Raw genomic sequence first — 17,671 nt, forward strand, 5'->3', positions numbered from 1 at the left:
CAGTAGTCCAAACGGGAGATTAAAAAAAAACCTCTCAATATACTGCATATATATACTGTATGTACTGCACCTTCAGATGATTAGCAGTGAGCAGCAGCATAAAAGACAAGATAAAAAAACAAAATCCTACAACCCCCTCAATGCTTTTTAGGCATACTATAAATAAATTGGGGGGAGGGGGCAGGGGAGAGGGGTTACAGATATGAATCCTTTTCTATTAACTGTACTCTCAGCTGATTTTTAAGATTTTAGTTAAATCATTGTCACCTTTTGAAGTAAGAGAGACCTCTGTTAATGATCTTTCCCAAACTTCCTCCATCACCTTTTATCACACTTTCCTATGTCTGTCCCACACAAACCACATTCCCACAAAATTATAGCAACCAAAATCCACCAAGCTGGTAGGATCCACAAGGGAAGGCTGACCTAATAACTTTCAGGCTGACTACATTTCCCACAAATAACTAGTGATATGTAGCACCAAATAACATACCAGCTAACTTATCTTTAGTTCAAAGGCTTGCCAGTAATTCAACCTATAGAGGGGATCTGGTACAGTAATATTCAATAAACACAGGGAAAGATAATCATACATTGGCCCCTACTATATTTAATCATCTCTCCTAAGTTAATAGTGCACTCCTAAAGGACTGTGAGCAGATTACAGCAATTAAGCACTGAAAACATGCAAGAGTACATTTTGCTGCCCACATACTGCAACCCCACTTCCTGTTTATTGCTCTGGTTCTTTTCATTTCAAACTTCTGAAATGAATGAACTTCAATGCAAACTTCTCCATAGGACTGTGTTCTTAGTTCTCATTCAGTTTGATGAAAACAGCGTGCTCTTGAAACGTATTCAAAGAAGAGAGAATCTGCATGGATTAAACGAGGCATTTTTCTAATTAAGCCCAAAGGCTGCCAAAATGGGTTTTGTCTTGTCACTATAAATGTCATCTTTCCAGCTGTTGTATCTCGCTTCCCATACTTCGATTAAACCCCAAGAGAAAATATCATGAGGGAATCATTTCATTGGGAAGTTTCAGCAGTCAGGGAAGCATCTGCAAGATGGGAAACAAGAGTGATGGTCTCTACTTCCTTCAACAATTAAAGTTTAAAAACACCAGAGAAAGAAATTATGCAACTGTTGACATAGCGTGGCTTATCCATGCGTTACGGGTAGCTAGGCAGTATTATTATAATAGACAGTACAAGGACTCGCTTTTAAAGTTAATTTGTAAAACTCAGCAGACGCCGTACTATATTTGAGGGGGCTTACTTATTAAATCACATGAAGCCTATACTACATCAAATGCATCGGTACTTCCAAGCCTAACTGATATTTTAATAGGCTGAATACATGATTACTAGATACGACCAGGGCTTTTTTTGTCATAGAACGCTCAGAACGCAGTTGCGGCACCTTTTTTGGATGGAACATTGTAGGGTAGGCAAGGCGGGTTGTATGACATGTATGAGTTCCGGCACCTTTTTCTTTTACAAAAAAAGCACTGGATACGACTATGCTGATTTGATCAGAGGTATGAATGGCACTGAGTTGGAGACCCCTCTTCTTTCCTCTTCAAAAAGAAACAAAAGCTAAATAAGTATGTTTGCAATCTATTGGATTTACTGGGATTTACTCTGGGGGAGAGGAGAAACATCACTGAATTCACTGATAATTTTTTCCAGGCAGAACTTTCAACAACTAGATTATAAATAATCCCCAAAAGTTAGGAAACACAGATCTTTTACATTTGCATTGTGATCACAATATTAATTTGCATATTTGAAACCAATGCAAGCTTACAATCCACCTCTACACTGTTTCTTTTATTAGATTTTTATCCCACCTTTATTACTTTTATAAGTAACTCCAGGTGGTTAAACATACCTAATTGCTTCTTCCTCCTCCTATTTTCCCTCAACAACAACCCTGTGAGGTTAGACTGAGAGAGTGATTCAAAGCTGATTTGAAGTGATTCAAATTAAGGTACATTTACTTCACTGTAGCCTTTCTCTCTGACCCTGTCCACATAAATACTACAATATTTTTTTATAATTCTCACCTGTGAGAGCTGCAGTCATACAAAATCTGCAGATCAGATAAAATCTGCAGATATTATTTGGAATAGGGGTGAGAAAAAGAAATTTTACAGGTTGAGATTTTGTCATAATAAATTATACTGTATCAAAGTAATGTGATATTTCTGAATTACATTGCCCTCAATTATTATTTTTTTAATCCCATTTGATGTAATGTATGCAGGATAGAAAGCCAGTTTGGTCTAGTGGCTAAGGCACTGGCCTAGAAACCAGTCCTGCCTTGGCCATTAAAGCTGGCGGGGTGATTTTGGCCTAGTCACTGTCTCTCATCCCAACTCAAGTTATTTACTCATAGTGTGCAAAATCTTGAGAGAAGCACAAGAAAGCCTTCAGGTCTGATTACTTTGCCATTTATCCATCCTTCCACAACCCCTTAATTAAAATGAATTTCTTTCTGACTTTCCATCAAATGTAACAGGGCAAATATAGTCATGTTGACACAGAGACATTTCAATAACTGTCATTATAACAAGAGAAATGTTGATAAGGGTCATTTTCATGTACTAAATACATACTTTTCAGGTAGTTCTTACCTTTCTCAGCAATTTCATGTTGTCTAGCCATGCAGATTTTAGTCTCGGAACAAAAGAGTATTGGGATTCCTTAAAGTATCTGTTCAGTAAATCTGGGCATACTTTGAAAATGTTCACCATAAGATCAGCAACCATCTCATCTTCTGCAGCAGTCTTTAGACTCACAAGAAAGCGCAGCAGAACCAAATTACCCCCTCTAACAAAACAACAGATTGAAAGAAGCATCACTTCGATGGAATATAATAGCATGCAACCAACAAGCAGTGATCAGAATCTATGCTGCAAGTGCTATCAGTGGGCAGGAGTTATTTTAACTTAGCCTTTCTCATCCATTTTGGAGGATGGCAAGATGGAGAACATCAGGGCTTTTTTTCTCATAGAACGCTCAAAACGGAGTTCCGGCACCTTTTTTGGGATGTAACCTTGTAGGGTAGGCAAGGCGGGTTGTATGACGTGTGTCAGTTCCGGCACCTTTTTCTTTTACAAAAAAAAGCACTGGAGAACATTATAAAATATATATATGAGGGGAGGGCGGGGCTGAACTTATTCCATGAAATATTTTATTTTTATTTCCTTTTGGAGTCAGGTTCACCCATTTCACGTACTGCTTTTCAAACTTTTGCCTAACAAGAAATTAAAAAAAATTAACCTGCAGTGTATAAAAATGACTATAACTTTGCAATATTTCAGCAGGTCAGCTACAAAGAACAGGAGCTGATCAATCGTGCCAAACCAGAAGGAACCCTAGGTAACTAAAATTCCATTGTCAAGCGCTGTGAAAGGCATTCAACAAAACTCTATACTCACAAAACATTATGAACTTTGGAAAGAAAACGGAATATATTTAGAACATAATTTTGTTAGCCCTTTATACCCCTTATAAAACTCTCTTACTAATACTGCATGGAACCTTCAATTATTTATGCTATCGTGTGACAGTTCCAATTTACATGAAGACATGCAGATTAATTAACTAAACGCTATTGGTTTAATATGCAGACTTCAGACCCTGCCCACTGTAGAATAAGAAGCTGCCGGAAAGATGCAGGAAAGGAAAAGGAAAAAGGGTCTAGCCAGATTTAAGGCTTCAAAGCTGCGGATTGCTGAAGGCTATATGACCAAAACCAGTTGACGTTTTGCTTCTAGACTAGGCCAAGAATAAAAGTCTTGCTCTTTTTCCCTCCTGGCTCAGTTAAAATTACCACAAGATAGGATAGTCAACACTCAACCATTCACAAAAGATGAGGCAACACTGAAGAAAATACTTCCAACGATTCAGCTCCAGCCTAAATAAAACTGCAAAACATAATAACAACCGAATGCTTTACCTGCCAGACGTGCCAAGACTTGGATCATAAAAGTTAATGCCATGTTTCAGAGAACAGCAAAGGTTCATTAAAAATTTATGAACCAGTTCTCTCACTAAAAGCTTTCCTGGTTCTCCACACTCTTGGGAAGCCTGCATAAAATTAACAAATTGAAGAAAAACAGTCAGCTTACCATGTTTGCTTATTCAGTATTTTCAGAGCACAAAGTAGAAGATCTCAGGTTCTACTCTTACGTGTTTCTTACGCTTCCCCAATCTGGCTGGGTGATTCTGGGTGTGGAATTTCAACCTACCTGAAGGCAGCCATACTACGCCAGTCTAGTGTCGATTCGGCCTAGGTGTATATGGCTGGCTGCTCACACTGGAGCATTGAAACCGGATACCATTTCCTCAAAAATAGCCCAGATTGCTATTCGTAATGTGGCAAAATATTTTCACCTTAGTGGCCAGACTATGGGCTTTTCATTTTTCTCCCTGAGTGGTGGCATGTAAAAACATGTATCTGTACATTTTGAACAGTACTTAGATGTAAGAAAAAGATGGAGAGAAGATTATTATACCTTGACATCTGCTGTGCTGACATCAGTAATTCCATTCCAGCGATAGAGTGAAGCAATGTGGTTCAGTATTTCTGAGGTAAAAAAGTGTACTTTCTGGGTCTTACTGATATCTTTGTTGAGAACCACCTACAAACAACACGACATATTAACACAATCATTCAAAAATTCTTAAGTCAGTCATAAGTGTGCTGTTAAGGATCATAAGCAATTCTAATGCCACTGTTGCATTCATTTGCAACTTTATTTTTTTGTTTACTTATAAAGATATGTTACTTTAAAGCATAAGCAAACCTAGCAAAAAGCTCTACCCCAGAAATGCTGATAAGTTCTTAAGTATAGCAAAATAAAATGGTAATCAGAGATTGTCTGGAAAACCACAATGAAGATATTTCAACAATCATATAAAGAACAAAGCTGTTTGCAGAGTATACCTTAGTTTCCAACGTTGAAAGCAGAAGGTTAATTGTGGAAATTCTATCTTCTTTTAACCCTGTTCTAATAATATCTGGAATGAAATCTAAAAAAAACATTTAAAAAGGATAACATTATGGCTGAAATACAGAAAATATTTTAATTAAATCAATTCCACAGTTATATAAGAATACATTATGTTGACAACATAAACCAAACTTAGAAGATTCAAAAACAGTGAGCCTATAACACAGCAAAAAAAAAGTTAATATTGTGAATTAATTCCGTAGTGTCTTACAGAAATATTTGTGATTCTTGGGCAAGTGCTTGCTTAGCCCTTAGCACAGTCTCTGGTGAAAGGAACTCTTTATTATTATTTTTTATTAAACGGCATCAGTGCTTGACCCTGAATCTCAAGCTTATCACTTTAATAACAACAGAGGCTTTCCAAAGTTTTTCTATTACATGCCTCAAAAACTAAATGGTTTTTGTTTTGGCTGGAAAACAAAACAAGAACGTATGGAAACAAGCAATGATTGTTCAAAACCTTGGTCTAGACCTCATGAAATCAATTATGATTCTTCCCACATCATTCATAAAACAAATAATTTAGGAATACTTGTAAAATACCTTTTAACTCCAGAACCTGCACAAGGATTGAGTGGTCGCCAGCAATTAAAAAGGAAACGGCGTATTGGATGTATGCTGTACGGATATCAGGCTTACCCTAAACAAATATTAAAAGATGTTCAGTATATATGAGAAACCTAACATCCATTGGATTACAAATGGATCCTACATAAATATCCGTTTGCAGACCTAAGCATATCTACTGCACATTTCATAAAGTAAAAGTACCTTAACTTTCTTGTTTTGTACTTATCAGGATCTTACATCTGTATGATCTAAAGTCATGGTCTTGGCAGTGAGCCATAATAGTTTAGATAGGTAAAAGTTTCTACTATGCTGGTTGCCTATTATGCTTATTTGACTATTATGCTTGCATAAAACTCAAATAACAGAACTCCCAAAAATCACATGTATTAAATCAACCTTCTCTAGTTACTTGTCATTCAAATACGTTAGACTGCAATACTCATAACATTCAATCAAGATGGCCAAAGTTTGGGAACAACCAATTTAGAACAAAATTTTCCCTGCATATAGAAAACTAGCATATCAAGTTGGGTTGAAACTAAACATTAAGAAAACCAAGATCATGGCATCCGGCCCTCTCAATTCCTGGCAAATAGATGGGGAAGAAATGGAGGTAGTGACAGATTTTATTTTCCTGGGCTCCAAGATCACCGCAGACGGGGACTGCAGCCAAGAAATTAAAAGACACTTGCTCCTGGGGAGGAAAGCCATGGCAAATCTAGACAGCACACTAAAAAGCAGAGACATCACCCTGCCAAGAAAAGTGCGTATAGTCAAGGCTATGGTCTTCCTAGTTGCAGTGTATGGCTGTGAAAGTTGGACCATAAGAAAGGCTGAGCGCCAAAGAATTGAGGCCTTTGAACTATGGTGCTGGAGAAGACTCCTGCGAGTCCCTTGGACTACAAGACGATCAAACCAGTCAGTCCTAGAGGAGATCAACCCCGACTGCTCTTTAGAAGGCCAGATCCTGAAGTTGAAACTCAGATACTTTGGCCACCTAATGAGAAGGAAGGACTCACTGGAGAAGAGCCTAATGCTGGGAAAGGTTGAGGGCAATAGAGGAATGGGACGACAGAGAATGAGGTGGCTGGATGGAGTCACTGAAGCAGTAAGCGTGAGCTTAAATGGACTCAAGAAGATGGTAGAGGACAGGAAGGCCTGGAGGAACATTATCCATGGGGTCGCGATGGGTCAGACACGACTTCGCAACTAACAACAAGAAGCTTTTTTTCTAAAAGTGATAGCTTTTTCCAGCAGTATTTACTTCAAATGTGTGATTCTCCAGACAAACACTGCATCTTTGCGAAATCTGTTGTGTACTTTCTCTAAAAATCTGAATGTACAGGCTGAATTTATAATTGTCCATTGATTTGCTGTGAAAATCTCATTATGACTTTGCTTCATTATCTTTTTATTTTAAAAGGCTTTTATATGAAATAGGGTCCCTCCATTAAAAAAAAGAAATTAAATTGTAGCTGCCAATTTTTTTAAAACAAGGAGGCTATTTTGTACAAATGCCATATGAATGTACTAAATTATGTGGAGGACGACAAGTGCCTTTTATATGAGCTGCATATGGTTTACTATGATTTTTTTTAAATAAACAAACAGTATTAGTCTCATCAATAAAAATAAGAGCTTTTCTTTTAACCCCAGTTTTACTTTGAAAGTAAAAGGAAAAAGCATAAGCCATCAGTTAACCCTCATGGCCGACTTTTTGCTTTCTTACCTTATAGTCTCTCTTCCTCACTAAATTAGGTAAAAATTTATTATTGAAATCGAAGTGGCTATAGACATCTCTTGCAGCATCTGGTCCCTGTGTCACCATTGCTGATAGCAAAGTTAGACACAGACGAGACACTCTATAAAGAGAGACAGTCAGAACAGGGAGCAATGTTTAAGCAAAGTATAGGCAAACAAACTAATGGATGAAAAATTAAAAAGTGAGGACGCCTTTGAAATGAAAGTGTTTGTTCATTTTAGTTAGCAAAGGAAGCAGATGTCTAGTATCACGTAGTCAATCTAAACACAAGTACTTTAATTTATTGTGCAATGAAGTTTTAATCTTCTCATGCTGCTAATAACACTATAAGTTGAAATAAGCATTACAATTCAAAATTCAAAATTTTCCAGAGCCATAAAAAAAAAAATTCTACATCATTTTTTGGCCAAGAAAATTTCAAGGGAGCTTAATTACAGCAAACTGGATCTGGGAGGAGGCTTCATGGTATCCGTAGCAGAACATCCAGATTCAGCCATAGTTTCATTCCATACAGCATTAACCTTTTGAACTCTCAAGCTTCCTCCTGCCGTTATACATTCAAGATTTATTTGTGCACGGTCACTCACGCGCTCGTGACCTCTCGTCTAGACTACTGCAACGCTCTCTACATGGGGCTTCCCTTGAGGACCACCCGGAGGCTCCAACTGGTACAGAATGCAGCCGCGAGAGTTGTATTGGGAGTCTCCCGATACTCCCATGTGACACCTCTGCTCCGTGAGCTGCATTGGTTGCCAGTTGTCTTCCGGGTGAGATTCAAGGTGCTAGTAATGGTGTTTAAAGCCCTTCATGGCATGGGGCCGGAGTACCTCAGGGAACATCTGCTGCCGGCATCAAGCTCCCTGCGCCCTGTGCGTTCCCACAGAGAGGGCCTCCTCAGGGTGCCACCAGTCAGAGAATGCCGTCTTGTGGCCCCCAGGGGGAGATCCTTCTCTGTGGGCGCCCCGGAGCTATGGAACCAGTTACCGGTTGAGCTCCGGACGGCGCCCGATCTGCACTCCTTTCGCCGCGATCTGAAAACATACTTGTTTGAGCAAGCCGGCCTGGCATGAGGGGGATTGGTGGGGTTTTTTATCATTTTTATTGGGTTTTTATTATGTATTAACTGTATTTTAATCGGGCATGTATTTAATTATCTTTTAATTTTTGTACATTTCTGTGTTTTATTCTTGCCCTGTACACCGCCCTGAGTCCTCAGGGAGAAGGGCGGTATAGAAATATTAATAAATTAAATTAAATTAAATTAAGATGGGCAGTATTTAATATTTATTTGTTATGTAATGTTGTATATAGTATGGTTAGGTGTGTGTCATGTATGTGTTTCACTTTGAGAGCGGGCAACTAAATTTCATTTTTGATGTGTGCCGTTGTGCCCACAGTAAAAAAATGACAATAAAGGTTATCTTATCTTATGTAACTTTAGTTTACATGTATAAATGTAGGCATATACTAACTACAAAAAGCAATAAAAAGTATTGCCTTATACAGAGTTCATGCTGTATATGATGGAAACACATTGGCCAGTTATGTGCCCAGATTAAATAATAACACAGGAGAGTGATCTCTCTCCACAACTTTGCTGAAGTTAATATTCATTTACTAGGTAAATGAACTTGTATATTTATCTTCTATATTTCAAATATGCCCCAAATGTTTTAACAGGAGGAAGGAAGGATGGATGGATGGAATGAAGGTATCTTAACTTTTCCTAAAGCTTTCATAGTAGATCAAACAGATTTGACAAAAGCTCTTCAGTTTGAAAAAGCCCAGTACTTTATGGAACAGCACCCATATTGCCACATTCAACAACCGTGTCAGATTTTTTTTTACTTTATTTCATGAATATAGTGCTGCCTTGCAAATGTGTGTGGGGGGTGTGCATGCATGTATTTGTGTGTGTGTGTGAGAGAGAGAGAGAGAGAGAGATTGTAAAAAAGTAAGTAAAGGTTTATGAATGAACATTGTAGTCTAAATATTTTTCTGATTAAAACTCATTAAATTTTGATTTCAAGACAGACCCTACCATATGAAAATGACAAGGCAGAACACAGCAGATTTTTGGAGTAACACTATTTGCAGTTCTACAAATGCTGCACCATCTGGGTTTTATAATTTCAGGAAAAATAATTTGAGACCAGATGAACATTGGAAATATGAAACTATATATTTAAATGTATTTTTAATCTAGATTTTTTTAATTTATGGAGCAATTATCAATGCACCACAGAGCAAAATAAAGGAGTTACAAATAAAAATGTGATAGAGACACAAGGAAGTTAAATATTATTCTAGTCTCCAAGTTCAACACAGGATTACAATGTAGAATGTAACCACAGTTTTTCTGTAAGGTAGTTTTAAATCAGTATTAGAGTGCTTTGTTATTCCTGGTGACAGAACATAAACACAGTACTGAGCAATGAAAATTTTATTCCACTTGTGGGTCTAAATAAAGGTTTGTTTTAAACAAGGAACTTACCTATGAGTTTCAGAATACAAGGCAGCATAAATTAATTTCATATAACTGTTAATTAACTTCTTTACTATATTCATCCCCACGACACGAAAATGAGACAGATCACTTGCTGTCCGCAGCAAAATGTTTTCTAGAGCTTGAAAAATTAGTAGCATCTGCAAAATTTCAAACATCCGAACATATTGTCTTTTTAAAATACAAATGGAACTGAGCACTCTAAACAAAGTTTATTCCTACAGGAAAGAAAGCTTTGCAATGTTCTTGCAAAAACCCTTTGCTGCTAAATTAAATTATACCCAGACAAGGCTTTGGATTGCAACAAGATGATCCTAATGAACATTTCTGCATGGTCAAAGCTTTAGTTACTAATTATTATTATGTTTTTGTTTAAAAGACATATGGGAAACCTATGGCCTGTGAAACACATCTGCCTATTTTGTTTAATTCTATCAACACTTTAAATATCTGATCAAACAGGGATAGTGTAAAATCTCCAATTGAAGTGAACTTGAGGACAGCCTGATGAACAGTAAACCTAATCCTCATTTTGAAAGGGAATCCTCCGAAGATGGTTTTCTAGTAGTAGAAAAAAGTATGGAAAGTGTTTGTCCAGTCAGTGGACAGGATGACCACTTGTTCTATACTTGTACCACTTCAGCATCAGATCAAGCTGTTTACTATCCTTTACTTTATGTGTGACTATGACTATTTTTTCCCTCTTATGCAAAGATGTCAAACTCGCCGTGTCATGTGACGTGTCACGACATATCGTGACTTTTTTCGCATTGCTGGAGCTGAGGTAGGCATAGGCTCTGCATGATGCAACCGACCCATGGGCTGGCAGTTGGACACCTCTGCTCTTATGGATCAATGACCCAGTAGAAAAAAAAGTTTTGTGTTCCTGGTCTAGAACATAAAGGATAGTCATATCTTTTATATTACAAAAAGTATGTTGCTGACAGCTTTAACATAGTACAAATAAATTCTTGAAACCTTTCCACCGATAGAACAAATACTCACTCATAGAACAAATACTCATCCTTGGCAACTTATTTGCCATACATGAAGAACTATGCTACTCATTTAGAACACACATTTATATTTAGTCCATATCTACTTTAGGTCCAGTCCAGTACCAAAAGTATAATATCTCATCTCTAATCCCAAAGGTATACTGCTATTTGCAACACTTTACTGTATTGCAGGGACAGGAATATGGGACAAGCCTAACCAACATGGCCAATGGGAATTACAGTCCAACAAGACTTGGCTTCATTACCCATCTCTGAATTAAAGTATCTCTGCATGAGCATCCCAGCATTGTAGGAAACAGCTAGGAAATTCATTATTCATAAGAAGAAAAATGTTTCTACAATATTGCCTGAGAGTTTTAAAAAGAATTGCAACGAGTAAATTACTACAATCTTATACTTATTCAGAAATAAGATTCATTAAGGGTTTACTCCCTAGCACGTTTAAGAGTGCCAAGACAGTTTCAAATAATCACAAATGGCATACAGCAGAATTAAGTGTTCATTCTTAATAGCATAAATACCTAAGAGGAGTCTATGACAGCTCTCATTAATTGAAACACTGACCTCACTTTCAGGACGCCTTTCACCATCCAGAAGTTTAAAAATTTCTACACATTCAATAGAAACTTTTATGTATCCTTCCACTACATCATACTGCTCATTTGACGGTAGTAATTTAGCTTTGGCTATGAACATTTCCAAACCTGGAACAAAACATACATTTGATTCTTTCAAATCATGCCGGACATGTTACTTCACACAAACTCTAATTGGCATGCCTAACAGGCATTTCGATTTTATTTGAATAGCAATTTGCATTTCAAGCTCCCAATGTATTAACTGCCTCATTTTTCCACAGCAGAGCTGGAAAGTGAATTTACTTTCTTTCTTTCTTGCTATCAATATTTTACCAATATAGCTTTTAGGAAACAAGCTGTGAAAAAGAGACCCTCAAATGGAGAGAGGTTGACAAAATAAAGTAGGAACAAAAGAAAAAAAAGTTGGCAATTTGTATTAAAACAATGTAGGAGCGTGCCATGATACCAATGATGGCATCTGAAAAATCTCTCACAGCTATAAATTAACTATTATCTATTGAAGACTGCCTGCCTGCCTTCCAATAAATGTATTGTAACTCGCATTGACAGCTGCCTACACGAAGAATTCATTCATCCTTTTCCTCGGGACGGAAGGAGACAGAATCCATTTTAAGTTTGCCTCTTCCTCCTGGACACCACGTTGTTGTCCGCGACGCAGACAACTTAATCTGCATTAAATATTAAACTACTGATCGCATGTTAGCAGCATGCAACTGTGGCGACTGCGCAGCTCTTTGCCGCCGCGGAGAGATCCACTCGACGGGAATCCGGCCCGCGCGCGAGTCCCACGAGAGCGGCGTGGCTGGCTGGCTGGCTGACCGACCTTTCATCGCAGTGCTGGAGTCGCGGAGGAGGAATTTGAACCGGGCGCCGGTAAATTCCGCGACCTCGGTGCTGCGGACCCGCTTGGCCGGGGGCGGGTCCTGCCGCTTGGCCGAGGTCGAGCTTTTGCGCTTGGTGCCCATATCCAGAAGCAATCGCGGTTTGCCGCGACACCCGGCGGAACGAGGAGAAGCCGGGCTCACTTTGGCGAGGGTTGCCCGTCTCGGCCGGAAGTGGTCCGCTTCACTTATTCTTCCCCCACATCCGCGAAATTACAATAAAGGGTTCCTCAAGCAGGCAGGCAGTCTGAGCTCTGTGGGGCAGTGGCGGAGGCCAAGAGCCACATCGTTGCCCAGAGGAGCAAAAGATGACGTGATTCAGTGCGGTTTCAATATGTAAGATTAAACCAGGGGTCTTCAAACTTGGCCCTTTTACGACTTGTGGACTTCAACTCCCAGAATTCCTCAGCCAGTTGTTAAGTGAATCTGGCTTCCCTATTGATTAGTTGGCAAAAGGTCAGAAAAAAATGATCACATGACCCTGGGACACTGCAACCGTCATAAATATGAACTAATTGCCAAGCATCTGAATTTTGATCATGTGACCACAGGGATTTGGCAATGGTCATAAGCAGTGCTTTTTTTGTAAAAGAAAAAGGTGCCGGAACTCACACATGTCATACAACCCGCCTTGCCTACCCTACAAGGTTCCATCCAAAAAAGGTGCCGGAACTCCGTTTTGAGCTATGAGAAAAAAAGCCCTGGTCATAAGTGTCAAAAATGGTCATAAGTCATTTTTCTAGTGTGGGATTATACATCCCACACCAAGAAAAAGCTACATTTTTTAAACATCTGTCTGAACACTTACTCTCCTTTTCAGTATTGGTGTGTAATTGGAGACTACAATGGAGTAGTAACTCCACAACTGGACAGATTGGCTGATAAACAACTTAAATACAAGGGAAACTGCCCCAAACTTTTTTTGAGCTGACTGATACTTTAGATTTGATCAATGTTTGAAGGTGTGAAAGTGGACTAACGAAATACTTTACTTTCTTTTCAAAGGGGCACAAATCTTTTTCAAGAATTGATATGATTTGGATTACAAAAAGTCTGCTTCACAAAGCAACTAAAGTTTCTTCCAAAACCTTTTTCCAGTGTCTTTACAACTTAAATTTAATCCTCAGTCTTTTAAATGGAGATTAAATGTTTTGAAGAGATCACAGATGGTTAAAGAAAGTACTTCAAGACTTTTAATAATAATTTAGGTAAGGGAACCCATCTGACAAGAGTTTGGGATGTTTGTAAGGCTGTGATATGGGGACATTTTATACAATAAGGTAAAGGTAAAGGTTCCCCCGCACATGCGTGCTAGTCGTTTCCAACTCTAGGGGCTGGTGCTCATCTCCGTTTCAAAGCCGAAGAGCCAGCGCTTGTCCAAGGACTTCTCTGTGGTCATGTGGCCGGCATGACTAGACGCCGAAGGCGCACGGAACGCTGTTACCTTCCCACCATAGTGGTCCCTATTTTTCTACTTGCATTTTTACATGCTTTCTAACTGCTAGGTTGGCAGAAGCTGGGACGAGTAACAGGCGCTCACTCTGTTACGGGGCACTCGGGATTCGACCCGCCAAACTGCCGACTTTCTGATCGACAAGCTCAGCGTCCTAACTCACTGAGCCACCGCGTCCCTTAGTATTTTATACAATACAGTATAGCAATTAAGAGAAAGATGGATGAAAAAATCCAAAATGTGTTACAAGATATTAAACTGAAGGAAAGGAACTCCAGAATTCTTGAGAAGATTCTAACATACTTAATCAACTAAAATTATTGCAACAACAAATTTCTTTGTTGACTCACATATTAAAAAGAAACATAAGTATACAAAGCAACACTTTTTTGAAAATGCAAATAAACCAAGGAGATGGTTGGCATACAAATTGACAGAAAAGAAGATGAAAACCAAGCTTCAAAAGGGGAATAAGACTTACATGGATAACAAAAACCTTTAAACACTTTTTGGAATTATTATACTAATTTATATAAAGAACAAAAAATCTCTTTAGATACTATGGAGGAATATATAACAACTAAAAATCTTCCTAAACTATCGTAAAACTGCAAACATTTTGAACAGTATAAATTTTGAATAATACATTTTGAAATAATAGAAACAATTAAAAGTGCTAAAACGGGGAAAGCCCCAGGACCAGATGGCCTACCGAGTGCATTCTATAAAATTTTCAAAGATGAAGGACTTAATGAATTTTATTTTACAGGGGAACCCCATTCCAGACTCTTGGAAAGATGCCTACATTTCTTTAATACCCACGATGGACTGGATTTATCTTCTGTGAAGAACTACAGGCCAATCTCTTTATTAAGGACTACAAACTCTTTACATCTATCTTAGCTGAAAGACTTAAACAAGTTTTACAGGATTATATACATGAAGACCAATGTGGCTTCTTACCAAAAAGACAACTAAAATATAATGTAAGAGTAATTTGGAATATAATTGAATTTTTACAACAACATAGCAACAAACTGGTTGCATTAATCTTTCTGGATGCAAAAAAAGCTTTTGACAATTTGAACTGGGTCTTTATGTTTAAAGTAGTAGAAAAGATGGATTTTGGATTGAACTTTATACAAGGTCTGAAGTCCATCTATACCAGAGGTGTTAAATTGCCAACCCGCGGGCCGGTTTTATCATATCGAAGCTGCGCCCACCCCATTGCCAGCAATGCAAAAAGAGTCGCAATATGTTGTGACATGTCATGTGATGTGGCGAGTTTGTCACCCGTGATCTATACACTACATAAAGCTCAAATCATGCTGAATGGAGACTTTACAAAACCATGTGATATCCAGAAGGGAACAAGATGGGTGTCCTTTATAGTCTATTTATTCTTGTGTTGGAACTGTTAAATAGAGATATTAGACATAATAACAGAGCAAAAGGACCATGTTAAAGTGCATAATTACAAAATTACATCCATTTACTGACGATTTTGTATTGATTGTGCAAGAACCGTTAGAGAACATTGAACATGTTATGAGGAACATTAAAATGTTTGGAGAAATGGCAGGTTTAAGAATAAATAAAGACAACAATACTAAGAACATAAGGTGGCAGATCAGAAGAAATTTGAATTTAAAATTGTTTTTAAAGTTGTGAAAAAGGTACAGTACAAGTGGCAGTGACTCTTACTGGAGAAAATCCTAAGCTTTACAAAAATAATTACGGTAAAATATGGAGCAGGTTCATTTTATCATATGTGGTGGCCTTGCAAATATGTGAAAACATACTGGATAAACAATGACAATGCAAAAAATATTTAAGATACAAATATTAATGAAAATTCATGCTTTTCTGTTAGGTATTATGGACAAGTCAATTGAAAAACAATTTGGGGTGCTATTCCTTACATAGTGACAGCTGCGAGGATTGTACTGCTGAACACTGGAAAGAAAAAGAAGTGCTGACTTGAATGGATTTTGAAATTGACCGAATTGGCAGAGATGGCAAAATTAATTGCTTTGATTAGAGATAACGGAGTAGACAGCTTTATAAGAGACTGGAAACCATTTGTGGACTTTCTATGTGCTAAATATAATAACAGATGGTTAACAGAGGGATCCTACATGTTTAATTGACCACTTTTTCCTGTTTTTTTGTACACTATTTTTTCTTTTTTGTTGTTGTTAGGGTTGAATCCATGCTTTTGTTTCATTTTGTTTGTTTTACTGTTTTGTATTTCATTTTCTATGATAAAACAATATTTTTTTTAAAAAAATAAGTCATTTTTAGTGCCATTATAATTTCAAATGGTCACTAAATGAATTGTTGTAAGTCGAGGACCTGTAGTCATGTTTGCAAGCCATTGTTATAGGCTAGTGGGAACCTAATAGTATTCTGTTCGATTATGATGTAGCAAATTTTTTTTCCTTAGAATGATACTTCTACAAGAACGTGGTTACTGATCAAACATTGAAAGCAGTTGAGATATCTGGCCTTATTGTATTGGGTGGAAAATTTAAATTTGATTTTTATTTTCACGGAAAATGATGTTCTTAATTCTTATTTGAAAATAGCTGGTAACAATTTTCTGAAAAACATGGGCTCATAATGGAATCATTATTATCTATGAGTTATTGTACTGTTCAGAGAATATACAGTATTAAAAAGGTTGGCTCGCACTTTTATGCTGCAAATGTAATAAATTTTATTATGGCACATATGGACTTGTCTACTTGTAATTCCATATTGGTTAGAATGATATTATATTAGATTCTTCAGTTAAGGATTAAATATGTCAATATTTTGTTCAATTATATCTCCAAAATCTAAAATCTTTCTATCTGTGAAGAACTTTGGCTATATCATGCTTGGATTGTAGCAAAACCTTGAGTGTATACTCGTGGAAGAAAGTCTGTATTCCTGATTTGAAATGATGGCTTAATTAAATGTATCAACTCTCATATTTTGAATTAGCTTTGTATTGATGGAGAAGCAAAACAGGACAATATGATATTGTATGGTCTAGAATCAATTTATTGTTTACAAAAATTGTAGCACAACTACAAAAAGTATTGAAGAAAGGCAGATATTCTTAGATTGATAGCTACGTATCTACACATACATAGGCATTTATCTTTAAATGTATGTGGGTGCGGATGTGTGAATATATAGAGATAAATTAAATATTTGGATGTTTGTCATCTTTACTTTTCAGTGTAGTGTACAATTTTCTATTTTCTTTGTTTAGGTATTTTAATATAGAATTTCTATTTTTTCTTCATTTTTTTCTTCATACTCGGTAATGTATTATAAAATAATATATTTAATTACATTTAATTTAAGCTTTCAATAACCCAAGCCAGCATGATTTCCATGGAAATCCTGAAACTTAGAAAAATTTATATAATGGAAGAAACAGTTTGTCTCTAATAGCTTTTTCTATTTTTAACATATTATCTAACTTTCCCTGAGTCATCACAAAATAATATTAGCAGTTTGCTGTTCTTATTGCCAGTTCCTATTAATTAATTCATTTTATGCAGTAATTTTTCTCTTTGGCTTGTAGGTCTTTTCCCGTGGCCTTAAGGTAGCTTAATAAAAGCATAAGGTAGCTTAATAAAAGCATAATAAGAAAAGAAGTACAACCTCAGAAAATAGTTGTACTGCTATTTGGTTAATTGAGGTTCTCCCAATAGTCCTGTGGAAGAACAGTCTAAATGTTAACACGCTAAATCCTGGTCTTTCTGGATAACCTTTTCCAGAATGAGAAGACTATATAGAGAAAGTCTTCCTCCTGGCTCCCATTCCCTTGATATCTGGGATGGAACTTCAGAGTTCCCTCCC

General features: G+C 37.2%; 1 protein-coding gene across 1 annotated transcript in view; it reads right to left on the reverse strand.

The window, feature by feature from the left end:
* Positions 1–12,503, reverse strand: part of URB1 (URB1 ribosome biogenesis homolog) — a gene marked incomplete at its 3' end in the record, with an annotated part of 58,625 nt that extends 46,122 nt beyond the window's left edge. Inside the window, exons 1-9 of the mRNA XM_083362043.1 lie at positions 12,303–12,503; positions 11,445–11,584; positions 9,850–10,001; positions 7,323–7,455; positions 5,567–5,663; positions 4,957–5,042; positions 4,526–4,651; positions 3,967–4,097; positions 2,639–2,834 (exon numbers count right to left, since the gene is read on the reverse strand). Of these exons, the coding sequence (XP_083218169.1) occupies positions 2,639–2,834; positions 3,967–4,097; positions 4,526–4,651; positions 4,957–5,042; positions 5,567–5,663; positions 7,323–7,455; positions 9,850–10,001; positions 11,445–11,584; positions 12,303–12,444 (1,203 nt within the window). The 5' untranslated portion in view covers positions 12,445–12,503. The remainder of the gene's footprint in view (positions 1–2,638; positions 2,835–3,966; positions 4,098–4,525; positions 4,652–4,956; positions 5,043–5,566; positions 5,664–7,322; positions 7,456–9,849; positions 10,002–11,444; positions 11,585–12,302) is intronic.
* Positions 12,504–17,671: the final 5,168 nt, after the last annotated feature.

The sequence above is a fragment of the Vipera ursinii genome (assembly GCF_947247035.1).
Source record: "Vipera ursinii genome assembly, chromosome: 4".
Lineage (NCBI taxonomy): Eukaryota > Metazoa > Chordata > Lepidosauria > Squamata > Viperidae > Vipera > Vipera ursinii.